The sequence below is a fragment of the Cololabis saira genome, chromosome 11 (genome assembly GCF_033807715.1).
Source record: "Cololabis saira isolate AMF1-May2022 chromosome 11, fColSai1.1, whole genome shotgun sequence".
Taxonomy (NCBI): domain Eukaryota; kingdom Metazoa; phylum Chordata; class Actinopteri; order Beloniformes; family Belonidae; genus Cololabis; species Cololabis saira.
The window spans coordinates 19,194,380-19,219,398 of NC_084597.1; the positions used below are offsets into that span (position 1 = coordinate 19,194,380).

At 42.4% G+C, this 25,019-nt stretch overlaps 1 protein-coding gene across 2 annotated transcripts in view; it reads right to left on the reverse strand.

The window, feature by feature from the left end:
* Nucleotides 1-25,019, reverse strand: part of ap3b1a (adaptor related protein complex 3 subunit beta 1a) — a 104,046-nt gene that overhangs the window by 23,516 nt on the left and 55,511 nt on the right. For both annotated transcript variants that reach the window (XM_061733910.1, XM_061733909.1), the window contains exons 18-22: nt 24,251-24,395; nt 21,688-21,856; nt 17,867-18,017; nt 14,077-14,125; nt 10,609-10,712 (exon numbers count right to left, since the gene is read on the reverse strand). In XM_061733910.1, the coding sequence (XP_061589894.1) occupies nt 10,609-10,712; nt 14,077-14,125; nt 17,867-18,017; nt 21,688-21,856; nt 24,251-24,395 (618 nt within the window). The remainder of the gene's footprint in view (nt 1-10,608; nt 10,713-14,076; nt 14,126-17,866; nt 18,018-21,687; nt 21,857-24,250; nt 24,396-25,019) is intronic.

A 25,019-nucleotide genomic window follows, 5' to 3' on the forward strand; every position in this document is an offset into this window, starting at 1 on the left:
CTGAACAAACAGTTTTATTAACAGTAACCCAAATCAATATCGGATCGAATCATGATAATCGATTCTGAATCTTAAGAATCGGAATCGATTCTTGAAATTTGAATCGATCCCCAGCCCTAGTCTAAACTGTTAAGGCCTGTTAAGGCTCAATGCAGAAACGCACGCCTGCCTGTAACTGTGACTGCGTTCACATCTGGGAGAAGCAGCCGTACATCAGCGCCAGTAAAGGCAATATCAAACCACCATCCAATTGAGGACCGCCGCCGCCGTCTCCCTGTATCCCCCTCGACAGGAAAGCACTGCCCAGGCTGCCCGGCAAAGAGGTCAAACAAACATTTGTTGCCTTGCCACGACGCTGCGTCGCCCTCGCGAGCGCCCGTCACGCCGCCGCCAGCCCGCAAAATTTATTGGGCCACTTTTGGATGTGTCAGAGCAGTCGGTGTCGATAAAGCTGGCCATAATGTTTGCCACCCCATCACGACGGAGATTTACCTCCCTGACAGAGACATCCTGCCTCAAGGTCCCGTCTGTCGCTTTGCCCCAGCGACAGGACGGTGCCTCAAACTGCTTATTATCACCAATTTGACACGGTGGACCGTTAAAGCCCGACACCGGGGCCCACGCAAGCCCCTTCACCCTTCCATCCACCGCTGTCCTGCTACGCGGAGCAATCCCATAACACCTCAAGTGTAAATAAGAGAAGAAAAGGGATGTAACCTTGACTTTTCTGTCAGTCTGCCTTTATTGTTTTTTTTTTTTTCCTCCCCTCTTTGGGCCTGGCTCTCAGTCTCCACCCTGGACAGGAAGGAGGGAGGTGACAATAAGCGAGGAAGTTGATTGAGAGGCTCTATTATGCATCAACTTAGAGGAAGCTGCTGTGATGGATGACACAGACACCAGTCACCTTCAGAGCCCGGACGCGACATTCCCAGCATCCTCTCTGGCAAATGACCTGAAAATCCCGCTGACATATTCAAAAAGGGCTAACAGGAGCCCGGCAGCCCCATGCGATGCGCACAAGAAGGCCAATTTAACAAAAAGAAAGTGTGAGCTGTGCAGAGATTCATGGGCTTATATTAAAAAATCCATTTCTGTTTTTCAGACGTCTGCCCGAAGAGACGAGCGACAGGGTTTCATTATCCCCTACAAGAGTTGGACGGATTAAGATAAGGGACATGTGTTTGACTTTAGGGCCTAATTGTTCCCTTCAGTCAGAAGATGACAATTAATTGAGGGGCGTCACGAAGACCTTGACTGCAAATTAAATTAAATAAATGTTACTACAGCCACCTAAAACTACGTTCAAGTAACAAGGAGCCTCTTCAGCGCATACCCACACAGATTACTTAATAGATACCAATTTGTCAGTAAATTAAATATTCTAAAATGATTAATTTTGAAATTTTCCATTAAAGAACATTAGCAATAATAAAAGGCTGTTCCTAAGAGGAAGCAGCGGTGTCCTTCATCCAGTTTCACCACAAACACTTTCCTTTTCTTTAGGTCACTAGTTTTCTCTTCCACCATTACTCGTTCGGGTGTCTTCAGCTCCATGCACACAGCCAGTTCATTCTTCCTCCATAACCCCTTTAATCCGCCCTGCCGCCTTGTGTGTGAATGGCGCAGAGACAGAATGCTGCAAACCTCCCTCTACCGCTGTTACACCTCTGCTAGTGCTGGGCGGTATGACCAAAGATTTATATCACGGTATTTTTCAAAATTATATCGGTTTCACGGTATATCACGGTATATCACGGTATTTTTTTTTTCATGCACAACTGGGTGTTAACCACATTTTCTAATGATTTGGAAAGGAATTGCTGCAGTAAATTGGCTTAGAATGGCTATTTTACTGTCATGAGGAGGAAATATTGTAGAAAAACATTAATGTCCACACTAGTATAAATACAGGTTTGCATTGCCTCACAAAATGATGCCGTTTACAATGAGGTGGCGGCACTTATGATTCTAATGAAGTGAGAGAATCAGTCAGACAACACTTTTTTTTTTGGGGCTCTAGTGGCCCTTTATTCAAGCTGCAGATATGAAAGGGGTAGAGAGAGAGATCGGGGATGACATGCAGCAAAGGTGCGCAGGCCGGGATTCGAACCTGCGACCGCTGCAGGAGGACTGTAGCCTCAGTATATGAGCCGCTGCTTAACCCACTGCGCCACCGAGCGGCCCGACACTCAAAGACTTTAAGTGTTGTCTGACTGATCTTTTACAAAATTACAAGGTAGAAAATATTTATTGAACATAAAAAACTGAAAATTTTTTCAATTTCCCAGCATTATGTTGTTTTGGTTCCACCTCCTGGTGAATGTTAGGTAAAATTCTTATGTGGTTATTTTTTGGTTGGCCAACGATTTATGTTTGTGGTGTGCAACCGGTACGGGAGCGGCCAGTCTATTTCCTTATATTACAACGCCGTTATTAATTGTTCGGTTTTTTTCCCACTTATTCCACCGAACACCGAAAGTGTTTTTTTGCCATTTTCGGCCGAACAATTTCGGTTACCGAACAATCGGTGCATCACTACTGCTAAACAGTCTCCTCAAAAACAGTCCAGCGGCGCTACGTTCCGCCGCGCGGCGCCGCGTTCCCAACGTTGTGTACGCTACTGTACATACTCACCGTATAACGGTATATGAAAAATTCATATCATAAGAAAAATAAACACCGGTGTTCGGTATGAACCGGTATACCTGGCCCCCTCTTCTCCTCCCTTTTTTCTCTTTTGTCCATGTTGCAGCATCCTCTGCCGGACACCGGAACCTGCAGCGTGGGAGTGAGAGGGGCAGGGTAACGGCCCGGGCAGGCGGGGGAGAGGTTTGTCCGTCAAGACTCCTCTCCCTGGCCCTGCCCCTTCTCAACCTTTCCCTGACCCTGCACCCCAACCTGGGACTTGCTGATTGGGCCGGAGCTTCGGGAGCTGCGTGCTGGCCTGCGGTCCCCACCCCCGGTCATCCCGTTGCTGCTTCCACCTGCCTGCTGTGCTGCTGCCGTCCCTGAGCCACCAGTCTGGCCTTCGGCAGGAGGGTCCCCCCTTACGAGCCTGGTCCTGCTCAAGGTTTCTTCCCTCCTAAAGGGGAGTTTTTCCTTGCCACTGTTTGGCTTAAGGTTTTTCTCCCACTAGGGGAGTTTTTACCTGCCATCGTTTATGTAATAACTGCTCGGGGGTCATGTTCTGGGTATGGGTCTCTGGAAAGCGTCTAGAGACAACTTTTGTTGTACTAGACGCTATATAAATAAAATTGAATTCCGCCCAGCACTAACCTCTGCATTGCGGTGAGAGGAGGATTCAGAAGATCGCTGCCAATGCACAGCTGGACAGAAGAGGATCTCTCTACAAACTCTCTTTAAACCACAACTTCTGTGTGAAAATGGCTTCATTCGCCTCTGTGGGTCAATGTTTTGGCTTCTGAGGTGTGACGTAGTGCCATAAAGCAAAGTTAGGTCCAAAGTTAGCTTTGCCGTTTCCCTAAAAGTAATCCAATATTCCTTCAAATTACATTTTTAGCATGAAACGCCCCTATTTTCTGTTACTTCAATTTCTGTGGTGTTATTTTAAATTTAATCAGAGACTTATTGATTATTAAAACCTCTCTATGTATCAATACAACTCCTGACCACCTGGGGGCATATATATCAAGGGCCTTATGCACAAAACGTGCGGCGCACAAAAAGTGCGTACGCCACTTTCTACGCTCACGGTCGTATGTTCAAAAAGCAACATGAACGTGAAAAGTTGCGATCCTTCAAGCACACATCAAGGCTGGCGTACGCACTTTTCTGAGGTTTTGTCCGTTGGCAGTGAAGTCCAGAATATGAGGAAACGTGATGTCAACAATAAGTTCACTACCACACCAGATAAGTTACGAACGAATGGAGCTGCAAAAATCTCACAATCAACCACATGAACATATGACGGTAGGATCACAACGATGGAACCGGTCAATCACAATGACAGCTTTGGTTCTGTATTGGACACTGGGATCAGGATCAGGAGGCAGTGAGTCTTCCAGGACCACGTAGACCTGCTGGTCCAGGGTGAAGACCAGATCATCAGCTGGTTTAGATCCTTCTGGATCGCTGTCCTGAACTGGACCAGCTGCTCCGGTTCAGACCAACATGAACCTTTCAGCGGGAGGTGCTGACAGGTCAGATATCTCTCAGTCGCCATGACGACCGTATGGGACGACTACTCGAGATAAAATCCAGATGCTAAAAATATCCCATAACTGTGTCTAAACAGAAAAACATTAAAGAACTGGTTCTCTAAAGTTCATTTAAAATAAAACTATGTCACTGAAGAGTTGGTTTGTACGACCTGAAGTAGCAGTATATGAATAAAGTTTTAATTGAATGTTTAGGCTACTTTCAGAGTCTCATATCGAGTCGGCTGCAGGTTCTGCAGGACTCCAGAAAGTGTTTCTCTAGTGATGGAGGCCGGGATCTAGACCGGTCTCTCCTCCTACGTCTCCAACACTCCGAGTTACAGCGACTTTGTTCTTCATTTCTCACGTTTGCACTTGGATAATCACGTTGGAACTACTGGTCTTTATTTCTGCAACGGAGGAATCAGATCCTGATGCTTCAAAGATTAAATATAAATTCATGCTGTTTATTTTTATATTCATGAGCGAGGTGATCGTGGACAAGTAAGACTCAACGGGGGCTTAATCTGTAAATATGTCACGTGACAACTAACCGGAACGAGGCGAGTTATTGTTTGTCCCACCAACTTAAGTTATGGTCTTGATTCTTAAAATTCAAACAAGAAAAAAAAGAGTGTACTGATGCACTAATGGAATATAAACAATTCACAAACATGATAAACCCACAACTCTTCTCGGAACGCAACACCAAACAAGAAACGATACCCTTGATGCAATGAGGTCAACACAACTACAACACGCTATTGTTTTTTTTTTTTTATAGCTTAAATTGGACGAAATGACGCCAAATAAATTATTTTTCAAGCCTCAACTTCTGACAACCAACCTTCCTTCATTTTTATTCACTTGCTTTTGTAAGTTCCTTGTTAGGATTAGCTGTTTTTTCATGGATATTTATCCTCATCATCATATTCAAATTGATCTGTTTGAGGGAGGAGACAGGGAGGAGTGTCCTGCTCCTGCGTCCACGTTCAATTTCACGTTTGTTGTCATGTTCAAATGAAGGGTGCGTGGATTTGGCCGTACGTCCAGTTTTGAACTTCTGAATTTTTTTTGCGTATGCAAGTATTCCATGCAACGATTCATGATGAAATCCACACACTTTGTAGATGAGGCGCCTGGGGTGTGTTAACAATACTGTGTTAATCAGTGGGGACTTTAAACTCAAATTCTTTCATCTGATTTTGGCAAAAATTTGGGGAAAATGGGAAATGTTGCTCTCAATGATCTAAGAATATTCCTTAAAGAAAGCAAAACAAAAATGCATTTAGCTATAAAAACTTTTAATAGAGTAGTTTTATTTGTAACGCCACGTCCTGTTACTACAGTGACATGACTTTTACTTCAGCTGGGAAAAAAACAAAACCAATACTGCTTCAAAATTAAGTTTATAAATTAAAAAAGTAAAGGGTTAAGACCTTAAGTCAATAGACTGCTAAGTGGTTTGTAGAGAATGACAAAAAGGATGTGGACATAAAAGATAAACATCACGTGGTGGCTTGGCTAATTATTGAGTAAAGAAATGTGCTTCCAAACACAAACATTTCCCAAACCGGCAGCCGTTCGGCTGCTCAGCGTCCCGCACCGACTGACCATTTCCTGGTGGACGTTTATTCCCGTTTAAGAAGCAATCTCTGCAGTTTGAGTGGCAGCAGGAGGTTTGGAGGGCACGAGCTGCTATATTCGTGCCGCTCGAGGTCCTTCTGCTGATTCATAATTAGACGTGAACCCAGAGCGCCCACTACGGGGAGGTCAGAGGGGTGAGGAGGGAGGCGAGCGAGGAGGAGGGGACGGGCTGGCGCCCGCCTGATGGACACCAAATGAACAAATTATGATGGCCCCCTCTGGGCGTGATGGGGTCAAACGCCCCGCGCCCCGTTGCTGACAGTTCAATTTCCCCCCAATGCAGCCCCATTCGCTGGCTGCTAATTATGAATGAAAAGTTATCAGCCGCAGCCCCCCCCGCCGCACACACGGCCAGCGGTCGGAGGAGGTGTGGAGCGGGGCGGAGGACTTAAGAGGCATTTGTGAGGGATCCTAATGTCAAAATGTTATTAGAGGGAGCGGCAGCATGCAGAAACTGGGGGGGGAGGAAGAGGAGGCGGAGGAGGAGGTGGGTCAAAGACAGTGACCAGGGTTAATCTAAATGCCTTTGATAACCATGCAGTAATTCTCTAAAAAGGCCCGAGCGCTCAGCTGAGACAGACTCGCTGCCACTGTGGGCAGATTGCTGAGAAATAGAAATGACACTGGGGCCAGTGTGTGTGTGTGTGTGTGTGTGTGTGTGTGTGTGTGTGTGTGTGTGTGTATAAGAGTTGCTGTGTGCAGGCACGGGGAGGGGTGCGTGCGAATTTAGGTGAGGTTATTTACTCTTGTCTGTGAATCTCGCAGCCCATCATGTATTTATGCATAGAATTGACTCTAAATCAGATGTTGATGTGCAAAAAGTTCCCTGTTCTAATCTGCATTTCTATTCCCTATTACTCCCTGGCCTTCACCTGAGGAGGAGAGAGCGACTAACAAGACTCATGCTGCATAAATGCTGGTCTGAGAGGAGCTGTCAATCACGCTGACTGACAGTGCAGCCTCACAGGTATGCTAACTTACCACACACGGCTAAATATAGCGGGAGGTCTTCGACCGAGGGGAGGCCACGGAGCTGGAAGACTCGATATCACCTCTAACAACTTCACACTTTTCACACTTTAACATTATGGATGGTTGTCTCGTGGGTCAGCGGCAGTGACATGACAGCCACGTGGCCATTTATACCATTGCATCAGTGCACTCCACCCGCTACGCACTTCCACCTAGAGAGGAGGTGTTGCTACGGAGGGAAAAAAAAGAAATAAGAAGAAGAGTGCTGCCATCATGGAAGGGTAAAGGACCTTCGTTGAGGTCACTGGTACAACCCAGAAGAACTCCCCAAACCCTGGATTCTGGACTACCTTTGTTCTCAAGTCCATGTTTCTAACTTGAACATTTGTCTAACCACGCGGTCTATTGCCGATGTTTCTGAGCCAAAAGAATAATGAATGATGGTTGTTGATGAAGGGTCGTCTGAGAGACTGCAAAACAGACCTCCAGGTTTTCCTATACTTGTTTAGGTATCCCATGCTCTTCAGGAAGAGAAACAAAGACCTTCCAGTCTTTAAGGAATAATGTGACTTTGGCTGCGTCCCAATACTCCCCCTCGCCCTCGTTTTCTTCACTAACCCTAACTTTTGCGCGTTCCCGTGAAGGTAGTGGTGTCCCAATTCCTCTTTTCACCTAGGGGGAGGGGGCATAACGAGGGCTAGGGGCTGAGAATAGCCCCTTCAAATCGAGGGATTTCAGATGCTGACTTGGCGAGCGAGGGGGTATGAAAATTTCCCAGAATGCTTTTGCCGTCGGCTCTGCGTCGTCGATTTGACTCGCCGACCGAAGGCAAACAGGCAGACTCGTCTCAGAGAAATACAGAGAAATAATCCTGTGACTCGTCAGATTTGTTTTGGATGTTTCTGATATAATAGTCTTCAGAAACCACAAAGTAATCCAGCTGTTATCTGGGTAATTTAAACACTTTCAGATAAAGTTGTAAAAGATCACGCCAGAATAAAGGGATTTATGGTTCCGCGTTACACCAACGCAGAACGGCGTAGGTTACTCAACCTACGCCGTAAGGTCTGCGTCGTTGTACGCGGCGACGCGCGCCGTACGCCGTACCCTACGCCGTAGGCTCTGCGTCGATTTAACGCGGACCCAAACTCCGGAGCCGGCAGACAGAAATCTCTAAATTTCGGAGCAAATTTCTTAACAGGCGTAGCTACAACTGTTAGATTTCATCTATTAAACCAACATCTTCCTAAATGATTTATTTCAGCCAGCATAATTCTCAACAGAGCTGCGTCCCAGGAGAGAGTTTCTCTCCCGGGACGACGCAGCAGCCTGACCCGGCGGACACGTCTCTTCTCGGGCTGTGAGCTGAGGCTGCTCCCCGGGGCCGGGGGCTCTTCTCATCTCCGAAAACATCGGGTCAAATTTCTTAACAGGCGTTATTTGGATAAACTGAGCCCCAGTTGCAGATCTTAAGGTTACCTTTATACCTGAAAAAATATTAAAACTTAATAAAGTGCCATATTAACAGCGCTACAGCTGAAATTAAAACAGATTTTGGCTCTCGGCTTCCTGTTCAGGTTAGGGATGAAAACGAGGGGTAGGGGTGGAAATGGGACAGGCACCTGGGCCAAGTGCCCTAGATCTCAAGTGCCCTAAAATATCCCCCTTCTTTTTTAGGGCTTAGGGAAGAAAAGAAGTGCGAGTGGAGAAAAGAAGGGCGAGTGAAGGAGAATTGGGATTGGCCCTTTGTCATGCATTTATTGACAAGCAGAAGAATCTTCCCATCTTTGCTCCTCAGAAACTAATGCTGCATCCAAGTGCAAGTCAAGATGTGGCTTGATCGTGTTCAAGGGAGGGCGAACGCTCACGGGAAGGATCACGGCTGGTTTTTGAAAGGGCGTAGGACCTACAGTAGTTGACGTCCTGCAACACCACGACTGAGAAGTCTATGCACTATTGAAGATTGAACATTGAAGGTTTAGTGAGTGAATGGCCCGGGAACGCCTTGGGATCCCCCTGGAAGAGCTGGACGACGTGGCCGGGGAGAGGGCGGTCTGGGCCTCCATGCCTAGCCCCCATGACCCGACCCTGGATGAGCAGTACAAGACGGGCGGATGGACGTCCATCTCGATCTGGCGTCAAGTCACCCAACTCGGTCCACCTGAATCTTCCCTGAGTTCGGTGGCCGTGCTATTGCACATTTCTGAGGAGGTTCTGAGTTCAACCGAACAAAGCACAAGGGCTGGAACCGCTGGACGCAGTGAATCCTTCGCATCGCATGGATCCCATTCACTGTCTATAAAAAGTAAAGAGGCATGGTCAAGTAGTCAGTTTAATCCCTCCAATGCGAGGGCATTTTCCCAACAAGGTTTCTTCTTAAAAATCATACCTCTATGCATCACAATAAGGAGACGAGATGATGACGAGACTTGCAGTATTGCCGGTAAACAAACCTGTTGGCGTCACCTACTTAGACACCATCGTTACTGCTTTCTAACTTGATTTCTAGTCAGGAGTTTGTTGAAAAGTTGAAGGCTTGAAATATACAAATGGATCGTTAAAGAGAATAAAGTTGGTTGCAAGAAAAATTCTGGGTTCAGACCTGCAAAAAAAAAAAAAAAAAAATATGGCAATCCCAAGATTTTTATCTTTAGCTTGGATTCTGTAGTTTTCCCTTGAAACTCCAACTTTTCCCCGTTCGAGGTTGTTAAATCTATTATTTCCTTTGTCCATCTATCTTGACACGTGCCCGGAACACATAATGCTCCACCGTTGCCCTGATGTTTGCGACGCCCCTGCGGTCTGCCGTTGACGATAATGGCGTGGACAGCGTTCCAAGGTACATTCAGTGCCTTTGATTTTATTTTATATCACTCTCCTGACTGGTACTTTTCAACAATCTTTGGAACCTCTTTGTGGCACCGAGCAGAATGAATTTCAAGCATTCAAGCAAATATTAAAGCAACAGCTGACTTTTTTCTGGTTTTATAATCAAAATCTCAATCAAACTTAAAACTAAAGACAAAAAAAAAAGAAAGAAAAAGGCTGGATTTTAATCACCCGTGGCCAGAAGAAACTAAAACATTTTCAATTACCTTGTTCTTGGCAGGATGTCAAAGGGTTAAAGATGTGACAGTTCTGACATATATGTTGTTATTTCAATCTCTACGTTGACTGTTTCTCTCCATTCTGACTATTTCTGATTTAAGATCTCCAAACGGAGACTTTAATCATACAAAAACGACACAGCGAAAAGGGGGGTGGGGGGGTGGTGTGGATATTTCCCTCTCAAGGGAAGACAAGATATAAAATACACAGACGTGAAGAGCAGCTCACACGGCAAGGAGAGAAAGGAGCCGTCACAGCAGGAAAGGTCAGCCATCAGATATACACAACATGCAGACACAAGGGATGCAACATCTGACAGGGAGAGATGGAAGGTGACAGAGAGGAGGAGAGAGATGAGAGAGAGAGGAGGGGAGAAACGGAGCGGGCGGACTTAGATGAGACGCAGAAATGGAGTTCAAGGGTGTTGAAGAGCAAAAGGCAGCGAGGGTGAGAAAGACAGACTATATAAGAGACACAGGAAACGCTGAGAGCCGTTGCACCATCCTGACTGGCCATAAATATAACAAGGCAGAAAAGGTCAATAGTTGGCGTCTGGAGCAGAAATGTCCCACAAGGGAGAGAGGCTCATTTTGCAATCTCGTACGATGCCGTGCCGTAGTGCCGGTGTCAGATGGGAGAGGAACAATCGACTCTCAGCGCTCGGTGATGGAGGAAATGTCGTCCAAGCACGCCTGCGAAGCGGACGCCTGCGTCGCACACTGACCTGCATGGCTGAGGAGATGTTGGAGAGAGACAGGCCTTCGAGGTCGGAGAGCAGGCTCTGAGAGTAGACCGAAGGCATTGATGTGTTTGTGGGTGACGAAGAGACTAAATGATAGAAAGAAGAAAAAATAAATGAAATATCTTGAAGCACATAAAAAGGTACCACTGAGGAGGTGCGAGTGCTATTCTTGATATGGCCACAGGAGGCACTAAAAACTGCAATTTTCCACCATCAACTGTTCAATAAGGGTGTAACGATACACTAATCTCACGATACGGTACGATACACGATATTGAGGTCACGATAACGATACAATACGATATGATAGCAGTATTTTTTTAACAACCTTGAATGAGGAACATATGACTGGAAAAAATTGTCTTTTATTTGAAAGACACAAAATACAAAACAATGCTGTGCATTTGCCCTATTGTTACAGTTTGTAATGCTTTATAACTGTTTAAGTTTTAAAGAGAAAGCCAGGCCACCATTTTCCACAAACCGAACTAAAAGTAAATGTCAGGTTTGCATTATGCATCTTCATTTTCATACAAGTACAAATATTTTGCCACAAACTGAACAGTTTCTCTCATGTATGATTTGACTTTTTTCTTTCTAATTTAACAACTAAAATTAAATAAATAAAGTAAATAAATACATACAATTTTACATCATAAAAAAGATTGATTCATGCTCACCTTATAAGTGTAAGAGGAGATTTATTTTTGTTAAGAAGGTTATTTTGGTAATTCAGGGTTCATTATTTTATAAATATATTCTTCATATTCTGATGTAAATCAGGGACTATAATGACACTAGTCAGTTAATCTGTAGTTGTTAATATGTTTTAGATTGGGCGGAGTGATACAGCACTAGCTGCTGTGTTGATGTTCTAAAATCCTACGCTGTTGAGCGGACATTAAAGTACACTGGAGCTCAGCAGAAGTTGCCCGCGTGTTTATCCTACTCACGACCCGAAAAAGGTTTAATTTAATAAGGTAAGGCTTAACTCTACACCAACCTTACATAAGTAAAAGTTCAGAGCTCAAAACGGGACCACAAAATGGGACTAGTTTCTTCTGAGCAGAGTAAGATTTTGGTCCGCGGGTCGAGATGCGGTCGCGGCCGCGGTCGGATGCGCGTTTCTAGTCAACACAATAGATTAATATTAATAACCCAATATCGCGATACACTTTGTCACCTCCACGACACGTATCGTGACGTTTTTGTATCGCGAAGTTTCGTGGCACGATATATTGTTACACCCCTAATGTTCAATGAAAGTCTGTGTGCTTTCTGTGCGTTTGTTTATTAGTATTGTTTTAGTGAATCAAAATGTCCCATATGCACCTTAGCAGAAGCACCTTTTATATCCATGAAAGCTCAAAGCTGCTCTGTGTAGCTCTCCTACCTCTGACCAGATGGGGGTGTATCAATCTGCTGAGCTGAGTCACTGACAATGCTGTGCTAATGAGTGGAGATGGTCCAGCACGTCTTGTAATCCCATTGTGTCCCTCTAGAGGTGCTCTTAGTTGCGTCCTACGCCATGGGCGGACACATGACCCTTCTGGTGATCTGCTCCCCCCATGTGGTCAGAGGTGGGACTTCTACATAGAGTGCCTTTAAGGCACAGATCATCCGATAAAAACTAGCCAAACCATCTTAAACTCATGTCATGGATTATCTTGAAAGAACTACACCTTGTTTTTTTTCTTATTTCATGAGCCTTCCAAAAATTCCAAAATACTTTCAAATATACATTTTGGGAGTATATTTCAGCAAAACGTCAGTTCATCTTTTTAGAGAATGTATGTCTTTCGCACTAGTCTCCCATTTTTCGCTGGACTGGATCAAAATTTGCACTAAAGAGCCACAATACAGTCAAAGTCAAAGTCAAAGTCGCTTTATTGTCAATACTTGATATGTCAAGACATACAAGAAATCGAGAGGGACATTTCCCACTTCCCACGGTGAAACATATAAACATATAGACATATAAACATATACACATATAAAGTGCGCAGGCACAGCAGATAGACAGACATTCTTAAAAAGTTTCACATAAAATAAATACAACCCAACATTTACTATTACTAATACGCCTTATAACCTCACCTTTGAACTGTTACTGCTCACAAAGGAATACGAAACAACTACTGGGCAGTCACAGCAGCAGCTGTTTTTGCAAATTATCATATTATACTCTGACTGTGATACTTTAAAAGGAGCAGTGTGTAAGATTGTGGGTTCAAATATCCACAAAAAAGCGTGCTAAATAGTAGAGGTGGGCGCAATTCATCGATGTGTCGATGCATCGCGATGCGTCACGTGACGATTTGGAATCGATTAATTACATTTTTTTTTTATTATTTTATTTTATTTTTTAAGTTATCCTATCCAGATTCCAGACTGAATAAGCTGCTGAATCATTTCATTTTCAAGAATGCACATTTCTTATTGTTCACTTGAAATATGGCAGATATGTTTACACTAAGTACATATCTTGTTTACTTGAATTAATGAACTCATTAAATCCAGGGCTTGACCGTTTTCAGTGTTTTCCACCAATAGAGGGCGCTCTCATGCAAGTGCAGCTTTCCCTGGTCAAAGTTAAGTAAGTCAAAGAGCAAATGTTTACATAGTCGTAAAATAAATTATTTTGTGTCTTTGAAAAATACATGTCAAATGTTCAAAAAACCTTGTTATTTACTTAATGAGTGTTGTTAGAGGAACTGAGTTAATTGATTGGCTATTTATTTACAAATGTAGCCACAGATGAAGACAAAATCAATCTTGTATGGAAAAAAGCATTAAAAATCACAATAATCGAAGAATCGTGGCACCAATAATCGAATCGAAAATCGTTATAATCGAAGAATCGAACAATCGAAGCTCCAATAATCGAAATCGAATCGAATCGTGAGGTACCCTTGTTTGCACACCCCTACTAAATAGCCACCTTGGTCCGTCCAGTCTCGTAATACCAGTTTCTGCCATGTGTGGCGGCAGCAAGCGCCACAGCAATCAAGTACGTCACAGCAGCTTCGCTCCAACCCGCCTACTTCTGCTCCAGGTACTAGATTGTAGTGGAAAAAAAAACTAGGCCAAGTTGAGTCGAGGCGAGTTGAGATGAGTAGAGCCGAGTAGGCACTAGTGGAAAAGTGCCAATTGAAGTCGTACGGTTCGTTGGCGTATATGAACTGTCAGTCATGTAGGTACCACTCCTGAGTTAAACAGACTTACTTTGTGCAGTTTTACTGCCCCCAAAGTTTAATTTTTGACTTCACAATACACTTTAAATGGTTCAGACAAGGAGCAACAATTAGACTCTTGTATCTGAGCTTATAGTCAATATTGTTGGTTTATCTCAGATTAACCAACAACTTTATCATCTTTGTTTGTCTGTAATCTGTAGAAGAGACTTTACGTTGTTGGTTTGGTACAAGCAGAATTGACAGATATACTCACAGTCATCCAGATCCAATAAAGACACCTCCTTCTTGGACTTCGCCGCTACCTACAAAACAAACACAGGAAATTGACGGTGAGCAGGTCAAAGGAAAGAAGAGCTGAAACTGTGTGAATATCCCTGAGATGTTTCAATTTCACCGACACCGTCGCTGAAGACGTGTCGCTGTCATCCCGAAAACAAAAGAGGCAGTCTGCATTTCTAGGGAACATGTCTGAGACTTTCAGTGATCCGTCACGCAGGCTGGCGTGTCACAAGCGCAACGCGCCACCTCGTGAGAAGGAGCTGGCGCTTGTCAGGAGCCCAACCAGCTCCCATAAAAACGCATTTAAAAAACATACGGGAACATTTTAGCACCCTTTCTACGCATCCTCCGAACCAAGCTGGCTCCATTCACAGCACACAAACAACCATAAAAACATGCACTCTGCATAATCCGGCCTGGAAAGGCAACGAGAGCAAGAAAAAATAAACAGGAAAAAGGTGCGAGAGGAACGGGAGTGGAAAACTGCAAAGTTAGAGGCCGTATCTTATCACATTTTCCCTGATTGACGCTAGGGGGTGACAACATAGACCGAAACCTTGTTACTGAAAGAGCAGGGAAGATGGAAAGAGAGAGAGAGAGAGACGAAAAGAAAGATGCATAATTCATAGGCCATGCCCAAATGACAAAGTGTATGAAATGAGAATTTCACAGCGTAGAAAAGTAAAGGGAGGGCGAGAAATAATGCAATGAGCATAACGGGTAAGAAAAAGATTGGGAAGGCTGAGAAACGGAGCAAATGAAAAGCTGGAAGAGAAAAATAAAAGGAGGTACCATGAAACCACATCATATTCCAGAGTCTAAATCAGGGTTTTAGCTTTCATCACACGCAGCCTGAGGTCCATTATCCCTTTTACAATGTCATACTCACGACATCCCCAACACCTTCTGTAATATCTCATACTAGAGATGAACTTTAAGTAGAAAGCACTTATCTCTCTGTAGCTTCTTATCTGCACATATCAGCTACAAAACTGATGTTGAATTCAGTGAACAATATTAAAATACGTGTTTCTTTTGACGTAGCACTAGGGCTGTTCGATTTTGCCCAAAAATAAAATCTCTATTTTTTTCTCTCAAAATCCGATTTTCGATTACGATTACTTTGTGAATTGACAAAAGGTAAAGAAATGATTTCAAATATGCTGTTTTTTTATTGAACATTTGCCCCATTGGGCTTTAAGTGCAAACTTTGCTCTTATTAAACCAAAAATGAATGAATAAAGTGCAAAACTCTGTAAAATAAGTTGAAAAAAAGTTTTAAAAAATATAATAAAATATAAAGTTTTATCTCTGAAAAAAAAAAAAAATCAGCAAATCACCACTTGCAAACATACAGTAAGTTATATTTTCAATTAAATAAAACAAGACATTTTCTAATTAAACTAAACTGGGTCTTTGCATGCTAAATAATAATGCAACCCATGAAGGAGGTAGAGGTGTGTAATGTCAGTCATTACATTTGCTGTTCACATTTGCAAGTTTTTTGCAAGGAACACGAGCCGGTCTACCGCATCTGGCTTGAGGGATGCCCGGTGGCATGTTACAACGCCCCCTCCTACACTAAAGAGCCTCTCCCATGGGGCACTTGTCGCAGGTATTGAGAGGTATTTCCATCAATCAATCATTAAAATGTGTGCAGACAAGGTTAAAAAAATAAATAAAGAAAAAAAGAAAAAAAAAAGTGAAAAATCGATTTTACGATTTTCACGTTTTAACATCGTTCTAATTACATAATCGCGATTACGATTTAAAATCGATTAATCGTACGTAGCACGAACGTAGCACCCTCCTTCAAAGTTTCCCAGCTCACAAATCTGAGACAAACCGCATCAAAAGAAAAATGGTGAAACTATTTCAGGAAAATGCTCCTCAATGTAAAATTGCAACAACTTTGAAGATCACCCCATCTACAGTGTATAATATCCTAGGAAGATTCAGAGGATCAGAAGGAATCTCTGTGTGAATGGGGTCCAGACTGAAGGTCGACACTGGATGCTGGACACCTTCAGATCCTCAGTTATTAAAAAAAAAAGGCATGATTCTTGACTGCACAGTCAGGACCGCATCCAGAGATCTTCGTCTGTGAACACAGTTCCTCCTGTCAACAACAAATGCATTTTACGGCTCCATCGCCCGAAGAAGCAGCCACATGTGAACATGATCCATTTCAAACGGTCTGAGGCCAAATGGAAAACAGTTCTTGATCGGATTAATCGACATTTGAGGTTCTTTTTGGAAACCGTGGCCGTCATTGTCCTGCAGACTACAGGAGAGAGGGACAATCCAGCTTGTTACCAGCTCAGTCCAACAGTCTGCCTCTCTGAGGGTCTGAGGTTGCAGTAGCGTCTATGACGTCAGCAACGAAGGTCTAGGACTGTTGAGCAGCTGGAGTCTGGCATCAGGGACTGTAATGGGACCACATTCCTCTCCTGAAGCTCCAGCACCTGGATGTCCTCCTCACTTTCCAGACATTTGCAGTCAGCTGCTGAAAGAAGCACCGATGCTGCACAGCGGTCAACATCGTTGAGATGTGTTGCTGCCATCTAATTCAAACTGAGCCAGTATTTTATCAGTTTCCATATCTGACATGTGTTAACAATTCCATTTGGAATAAAATATGGGTTTATGAGATCAGCAAATCTTCGCCTTTCTTTTTATTTTCTCATCTCTTTCACAGCATCTCAGCCTTTTTGGAATTGGGGTTGAAGGATTAACAGCAAAACAAATCACATGTTTTTAAAATAATGAGTACGTTCCACTAGGTGTTAATTCACAGCTCAGAAGTGATGACAGCCAGCCATTTGTCGTGCTGGTTGCCAATCAGAAGACCAATCCCATAATTTACATAAATTTGCTGTCATGGATGTGAGATCTATGGAGATGAAAATGCTGTAAATATGCTGCTTCAGAGTTGGACATTTCAACATAAAAGTCAGTTGAGACTGACTCTCTTTTGGAAGCAGCACCTCGTGGTCACTCCAGGAACTGCAGCTTTTTCTACTTCCTTTTTGGCTTCAACTCGGAAGTTTGAATGTTGGTGCTTGCTGGTTTTGTTGCTTTGAGCGTCTAAAATCTGATCCGATCTGCAGCTATAATTGGTGATATGCAGTGGTGGACAGTAACGGAGTAAATTTACTTGAGTACTGTACTTAAGTACATATCCAGAGGATTTGTACTTTACTTGAGTATTAGATTTCTTTGGTACTTATTACTCTTACTTGAATACATTTCCAAGACAAATATTTTTACTTTTACTCAAGTAAATTTCTAGGAAGGCTGAAAAGTACTCGTTACTTTCAGGTCTGCTCTTTCCACAGACATTTATTTTCAAATGTTTATTGTGTCTGCCGAAGCAGAACTACCTCTCTGCTTTCAACAACTCAACATCGAATTCTCAGAAACAAGAGTTAAAAGATCCTTAAATTAATTTAGAAAAAATAGAGTAATTTACTGATGTGGAAAATAAGAAATTTACTCTTACTCTTACTTTTACTTAAAGTAAATTTAAAAGCATTTACTTTTGGATACTTAAGTACCTTTAAAAGCAAGTACTTTTCTACTCTTACTCGAGTAATATTTTGACTGAGCTACTTTTACTTGTAACGGAGTAAATTTTGACCACTAGTATTTGTACTCTTACTCAAGTACTGGGGTCGAGTACTCTGTCCACCTCTGGTGATATGTGAGGTTTGTAAAGGCCCGATGGGGTACAGATGTTCTCTACAGCGAGATGTTGATGTCACCTTGGGTTTGGCCTTTGCGACGGACGTCTTCGGCGGTGCCGGGGTGTCTGAGCCGGACTCGTCCTCGGAGTCCGACTCCGAGCTGGACGAGCCTTCATCCGACGAGCTGCTCGCTTGGTCCATAGGTCCATTTCCGTTTTCATCCGAGTTGCTGGAACACACAGGAAAACTGCATCAGGCATACAAATGTTAGTTAAAGTTAAAAAAAAAACATGAAGTGAAACGGTTCTTAATTGAGACTAAACTGATAAAACTCCCAAGTTGACAAACAGTCAAAGAAACAAACTTCTTAATATATGTTTTTCTTCTGCACCCAGACTCGACCCGATCAAAACAACAAGCAAATCAATCTGTTTTTGTTTGTGAAGTTAATTCAATGCAGCATTCACTCAAAAAGATTTCTTTTTTCTTCCTTTCTTTCCCTCCTCTCTTTCACTTGCGCCGTCCCCCTTCAATTTGTTCCGATAATGAGTGTTTACACCGCCTGCCTGGGATTTTCGGCCGTTAAATTAATGAGGGGAATTGTGACGGTAACTGGCTTTTTAACTTGGGCGATGATGAAAAGCCAGTATTAATTTGGCCAACAGATTTCATTTGCTCCGAACAGGAAAAAGTGATATAAATCACCGTGGGCCTGATTAGGCCCTGCCTGAAATGACTGGGCCATAATGAGGGCATTATGCTGTGTTTGTTGTGGAAGCGCTGGGGTGAGCCGCTCTAATTACTCTGTGTACGTACGTGCGCGCGTGCATGTGTGTGTGTGTTCGAGCACTGGGGTGAGTTGCTCTAATTACACTCTCTAATGGAGAGAACAGGGTCAGCCGGCGGCCTGTCACACACCACAATCAGGTGTGTTCCGCGTGAGTTTGTGCCTCTGAGCAAATTAAGCGCCGCGCATCAGAAACTGAATACGCCAGCGTGTAAAAAAGGGAGCGTGCATGAGAATATTCGGTCGTAATGACTCAGATCTCATTCGCCAGTGACACCGTGCAGCTAAATGACCAATCAAAAGTCATTATCCATTAGCCATGTAAATGTGGGCTCCGCTACTGGAGGAAAATACTCCCTGATTGGCACGTTAATGGTAGTCGCCGAGTGTGTGTGTGTGTGCGTGCATGCGTGTGTGTGTGTGCGTGCGTACGTGCGTGTGTGTACACAATACAATAAAGCTGTACAACCAGAAGGCTGGTTTGATTTTTTTTCCCCCTCCAATTTTACATAAATAGACTTTTATAAAATGTCATGAACACATTTGACCTGAGTCTTTTCAGCAAACTTTGTCCGTAATTACCGTTTTTCTATGTAGTAATAGACTATTGAATGTTACAAAAAGTGTCAATTTTCCACATTTATTCAGCTTTTTTTAGGTGCTACGTCGATAATAATAATGTGATCCTCAACAACAATAGATCTTTAATTAAGAGTGTAAACTCACAGTTTAGAGTCAGAACGCAGGGGGATCGACATTAAACCACAACCCCCCTCCCCATGCAACTGGTTACTCGCCTTCCTCGCTCACAGATAACAGTGAGTGCGGGTCGGTCAGGACACGTCGCCACAGGCCCCTCAGGACTGCGTCCTGGGCCCTCTGCTGTTCACCCCGTTGACACGCGACCAGTGGTGGACAGTAACCGAGTAAATTTACTTGAGTACTGTACTTAAGTACATATCCAGAGGATTTGTACTTTACTTGAGTATTAGATTTCTTTGGTACTTATTACTCTTACTTGAATACATTTCCAAGACAAATATTTTTACTTTTACTCAAGTAAATTTCTAGGAAGGCTGAAAAGTACTCGTTACTTTCAGGTCTGCTCTTTTTTCTTCTTCCCTAAAATCCTATTTTTAGACGGATATTGGGAGACAGGCACGGAGACAGACAAGACAGACATGAGGAGACAGTTTGTTATGCTCTATATTGCTATATTGTACTGGTACATGTCCTTCCTGTAAAGTTAAGTGACTTCAACATTGAGTTATTGAAAGCAGAAATGTAGTTTTTTGTAAAGCAGTGGTCTTTGAGGGGGATCCAGACTTAGTTGGATGGTGCAGGTTCATTTGGTTTCAGTTCATGATTGTTAATAAACTCTGCATCATCTGCTGTCCTCTTATGATCCCATTCATTTGATTTGTTTTTGGTGTTTCTGCAGGTTTTATATAACATTGTGGTTCTAAAAGCAGCACATCAGTGCAGCTGGTTTCAAAGAGTTAATTCTCAGAAACAAGAGTTAAAAGATCCTTAAATTAATTTAGAAAAAATATAGTAATTTACTGATGTGGAAAATAAGAAATTTACTCTTACTCTTACTTTTACTTAAAGTAAATTTAAAAGCATTTACTTTTGGATACTTAAGTACCTTTAAAAGCAAGTACTTTTCTACTCTTACTCGAGTAATATTTTGACTGAGCTACTTTTACTTGTAACGTATTAAATTTTGACCAGTAGTATTTGTACTCTTACTCAAGTACTGGGGTCGAGTACTCTGTCCACCTCTGCACGCGCCTGCGTCTCCAGGCTTGTCACCAACAGTGGTGGGTTTCAGCAGGGACGATGACGATCTACAGGAGCTCTACATGAAACATGCCGCTTACTCTGGGGACTACGTGGGATACCAAGTCTCCTGTCCAACTTACTTATCACATACAAACTTTTGCACTAGTGTTTCTCAACAAGTCACCTTTATTAAGTGACTTAGCTACTGCTCTTACGTCCGTACCAACGGACCATGAAATGTCGGGTAAACTGTCAGGAGTTCATGAGCTCTGACTCCACACGACACAATCAATATTAAGTCATTAACGTTAGTTTTACTGTTTGTTTCACTACACTGGAACATGAATTTGGTGCATTTATCTGTCCTAGTCCATTTAATCTTCTATTTTAAATATATTTATAACGTTTCTTTTGCATCTTCAAGTCTATTTTATGTAAGACACTTTGCATTGTCCTAGGGCTGGGCGATATGGACCAAAAGTCATATCTCGATATTTTCTAGCTAAATGGCGATACTCGATATATATCTCGATATTTTTTCTGTGCCTTAATTGGGGTTTCCCCCAAAGCATTATAGCATAGCATCTCTGTTAGCTTCATTTTTTTCTGAGGCAAACCCTTAAAAAAAGTTTTAATACAAAGCCTCGTGCCAAATGTCACACAGGTTCCTTTATTAACAGAGGTCTGCACAATATCAAAATGTATAAAACAAATGAAATAAAAATAAACTGCCTGCATATATAGAATAAAAATGCTTCTTGAATAAAATAAAACAAATATCCCTTTCCTGCATAACAATTAAATTAAAATACACTGTTATTAATACAATGTAGACAGTTACAGGCAGACTTTTCCACTGAGGTTGACAGTTGTGCAAATAACAAAACATTTGTGCAAATCTCAAATAAAACATTCAAGTCAATTTGTCACAAAATAAGCTATATCAAAATCATTAAAAAAAAAAAAATGTAAATTTTTTTTTTTTTTTAAATCGATATAAACGATATTGTCTCGTACCATATCGTGTTTGAAAATATATCGATATATATTAAAATCTCGATATATCGCCCAGCCCTACTCTGACTGAAATGAAGGAAACGCAGCAGCAGCAGCTGGACTACCACAGACGGAGGAATCAGATTACTGATGCGGCAGAGGTGGAGTCGGGTCTGCTGTCGACCGCGACTCTGGTGCTTCTTCCAAACGCTCAGCTGTCCGGTTATCCCGGCGAGAGAGGAGGCTCGAGCAGCAGGTAACGCCTGGTCGGACCATTCAGAGGAGCAGAATGACGCCCCCAGGCCAGAACAGATTGGAGGAGTTTAACTACCTGTCAGTAGTAGCTGCCTTGCCCTTCTTCAGGATCTTCTTGGTCTTTTTCTTCTGCTCTGATTCAGACTCACTGGAGCTCTTCTCAGATTCACTAGAACTTCCCTCAGAATCACTGGAGCTCTTCTCGGACTCGTCGCTGCTTTCCTCCTCACTGGCACTGCCCAACTCTGCACACACACACACAGACACACACACCTGTATTAAGATGGGACTAGTACAAACACTACTGCAGCTTTCACTTAAAAGCTTTTAAAAGCTCAAACGTGATGTCACTGACGTAAGATTTAGTTTGTGAAGCGGTAACTGGACGTAGCAGTTTGTTGGTGCCGGTTTTCTGCAGTACGCTGCATTCTGAACATTTTATGCTGCGTTAATTTAGCTGCTTGGTGTTGGAACTTTGTTTTCCTTGGGTGGAAATGGGTTTTATGGGATGAAAGCTGAGCTTTCTCCCATTCATTTGGTGCTGCATGTGCACTATGATGCTTTGTGTCATTAAAATTGTGTCGATTGATCAAGACCCCAGGTACTCCGGGCGCTCATTAGTAGGGGTGTAACGATACACTAATCTCACAATACGGTACGATACACGATATCGAGGTCACGATAACAATATGATACGATATTATAGCAGTATTTTTTAACTACCTTGAATGAGGAACATATGACTGGAAAAAATTGTCTTTTATTTGAAAGACACAAAATACAAAAAACAATTCTGTACGTTTGCCCTATTGTTACAGTTTGTAATGCTTTATAACTGTTTTAAAAGTTTTAAAGAGAAAGCCAGGCCAACCATTTTCCACAAACTGAACTAAAAGTAAATGTCACGTTTGCATTATGCATCTTCAGTTTCATACAAGTACAAATATTTTGCCACAAACTGAATAGGTTCTCTCATGTATGATTTGCCTTTTTTCTTTTCCAGAAATTTAACAACTAAAATTAAATAAATAAATAGAAGTAAATAAATACATAGAATTTTACATCATAAAAAAGATTGATTCATGCTCACCTTATAAGTGTAAGAGGAGATTTATTTTTGTTAAGAAGGTTATTTTGGTAATTCAGGGTTCACTATTTTATAAATATATTCTTTATATTCTGATGTAAATCAGGGACTATAATGACACTAGTCAGTTTATCCGTAGTTGTTAATATGTTTTAGATTGGGCGGAGTGATACAGCACTAGCTGCTGTGTTGATGTTCTAAAATCCTACGCTGTTGAGCGGACAGTAAAGTACTCTCAAACTCAGAAGCAGAAGTTGTCCCCGTGTTTATCCTACTCACGACCCAAAAAAGGTTTAATTTAATAAGGTAAGGCTTAACTCTACACCAGCCTTACATAAGTAAAGGTTCAGAGCTCAAAATGGGACCACAACATGGGAGTAGTTTCTTCTGAGCGGAGTAAGATTTTGGCCCGCGGGTCGAGGCGCGGTCGGATGCGCGTTACTAGTCAACACAAAAGATTAATAATAATAACCCAATATCGCGATACAGTTTGTAACCTCCACAACACGTATCGTGACGTTTTTGTATCGCAAAATTTCGTGGCACGATATATTGTTACACCCCTACTCATTAGAAAAAAAAGGTTAAAATCCCTGAAGACATTATCAAGACTTATAGATCACTGAATTAAGAAATTCTAACTTAAACTTGAATTTGATCATATCATGATGTCAAAGCTTTTTGAAGCCATTCACGTTTACTTTTTTGTTTTCTTTACACCCATTTGGTAAAAGTTGGCTGTGAGAAAAGGTTTTCCTTTTTATTCTCATGTGGTTGGATGTTTGGCTTTAATTACTCTTCCTCATATAACTTATTGTCTGATCCTGGAGCATAAACTCTGTCACATGTTTGACTGTGGTTGAACTACTCATGCAAAAGTAAAAGTTTATTTATCAAAGCAGACCCAAATATAATCTCGCTGACCAATACTAACGACACTTTTCATTTTTCAGTCACTATTTTTGTCTCAAAGCATTTAGTTCTTAGCAGCGTCTGAAAAGTCGCTAAATCCAGCTACAGCCAACTGGAAACACTGTTGGAGAACCGCTCTAAGCAGAAGAAGAAATAATATTGGCTGGTAGCGTCACGTGGGGCGCTGCGTCAGCTAGAAGCAGAGAAACGCGCGCCTTCTCCTCCATGGCGCAGCCTTAATGTTGCCCAAATCAGGGTTCAACAGTTGTGCATATGCAGAACTTTTAACCCATTTACATTCACTAACAAGGCAGGGGGAGGATCATTTTCCAGGACAACCTAACCATTTCCAGGACATTTGACCTTTTTTGTCATTTTCCATATGTTTTCCAGGACTGGAAAATTGACCAATCATTCCAGGTTTTCAAGGATGCATGGGAACCCTGCTTACAACTTTAACTCCTGGTGGGAGGTCGCTGATTAAAGAAGTCAGCTGGTGTGTGCGTTTGTAGGTCAGTGACAATTCTGAGCCTCATTTGCCAAACTGGGACCTGCCACCTGAGGTCTTGTTGCATTTACAGCCTCTTTTTTAAGAAAGGGTTAGGGTTTGACTTAAGAAAAACCTTGAAGAGAAACCAACCTTCACTGCTGCTGCTCTTGTCGTCACTGCCGCTGCTCTCAGATACTTCCTCCTCGTCTTCGTCTTTCTCCTCATCGTCAGAGTAGAACTTGTCGTCAGATTTGGATTTCTTGGACTTCCCAACTGACGGCACCCACTCTTTCACCTAAACAGATACAACATGTCGAGCAAGTCGTTTTGTAGTCGATGGCTTCATCAACCATTTCCCTTCAATACAAATTCTTGTTGATAACAAGTCGGTGTGTGTGTGTGTGTGTGTGTGTGTGTGTGTGTGTGTGTGTGTGTGTGTGTGTGTGTGTGTGTGTGTGTGTGTGTGTGTGTGTGTGACTTGTTCAAGTTTGATGGGATGACTGAGACACAACTTAACTTTTAAAAAGATGGCAACTTGAGGGAGAAATTGAACCCAGCGACATCAACGAAAAACATTCACCATAACCCCTCAAACCGCCTCTCTATGGAGCCAAATCAAGGCCAAAAGTTTTGCTAATTTGAAAATAAAATTTGAACCTGAAAATTCTTTTTTACAGTTTCAATTTTATTTTTTTCAGTATCAGATCTTTTTTTCAGTTTCAAATCTTTTTATTTCATTTTCAAATCTTTTTTTTCAGTTTCAAATCTTTTTTTTTTTCAGTTTAACATCTTTTTTTTTTTCCAGTTTCAAATTTTTTTTTCAGGTTCAGTCTTTTGACCCCGATCTGGCGTGGGGGGCGTGGCATCAACTGAGAGGGGCGTGGCATCATGAGTGACAGCAGAACAGAGAAGGCGGGGG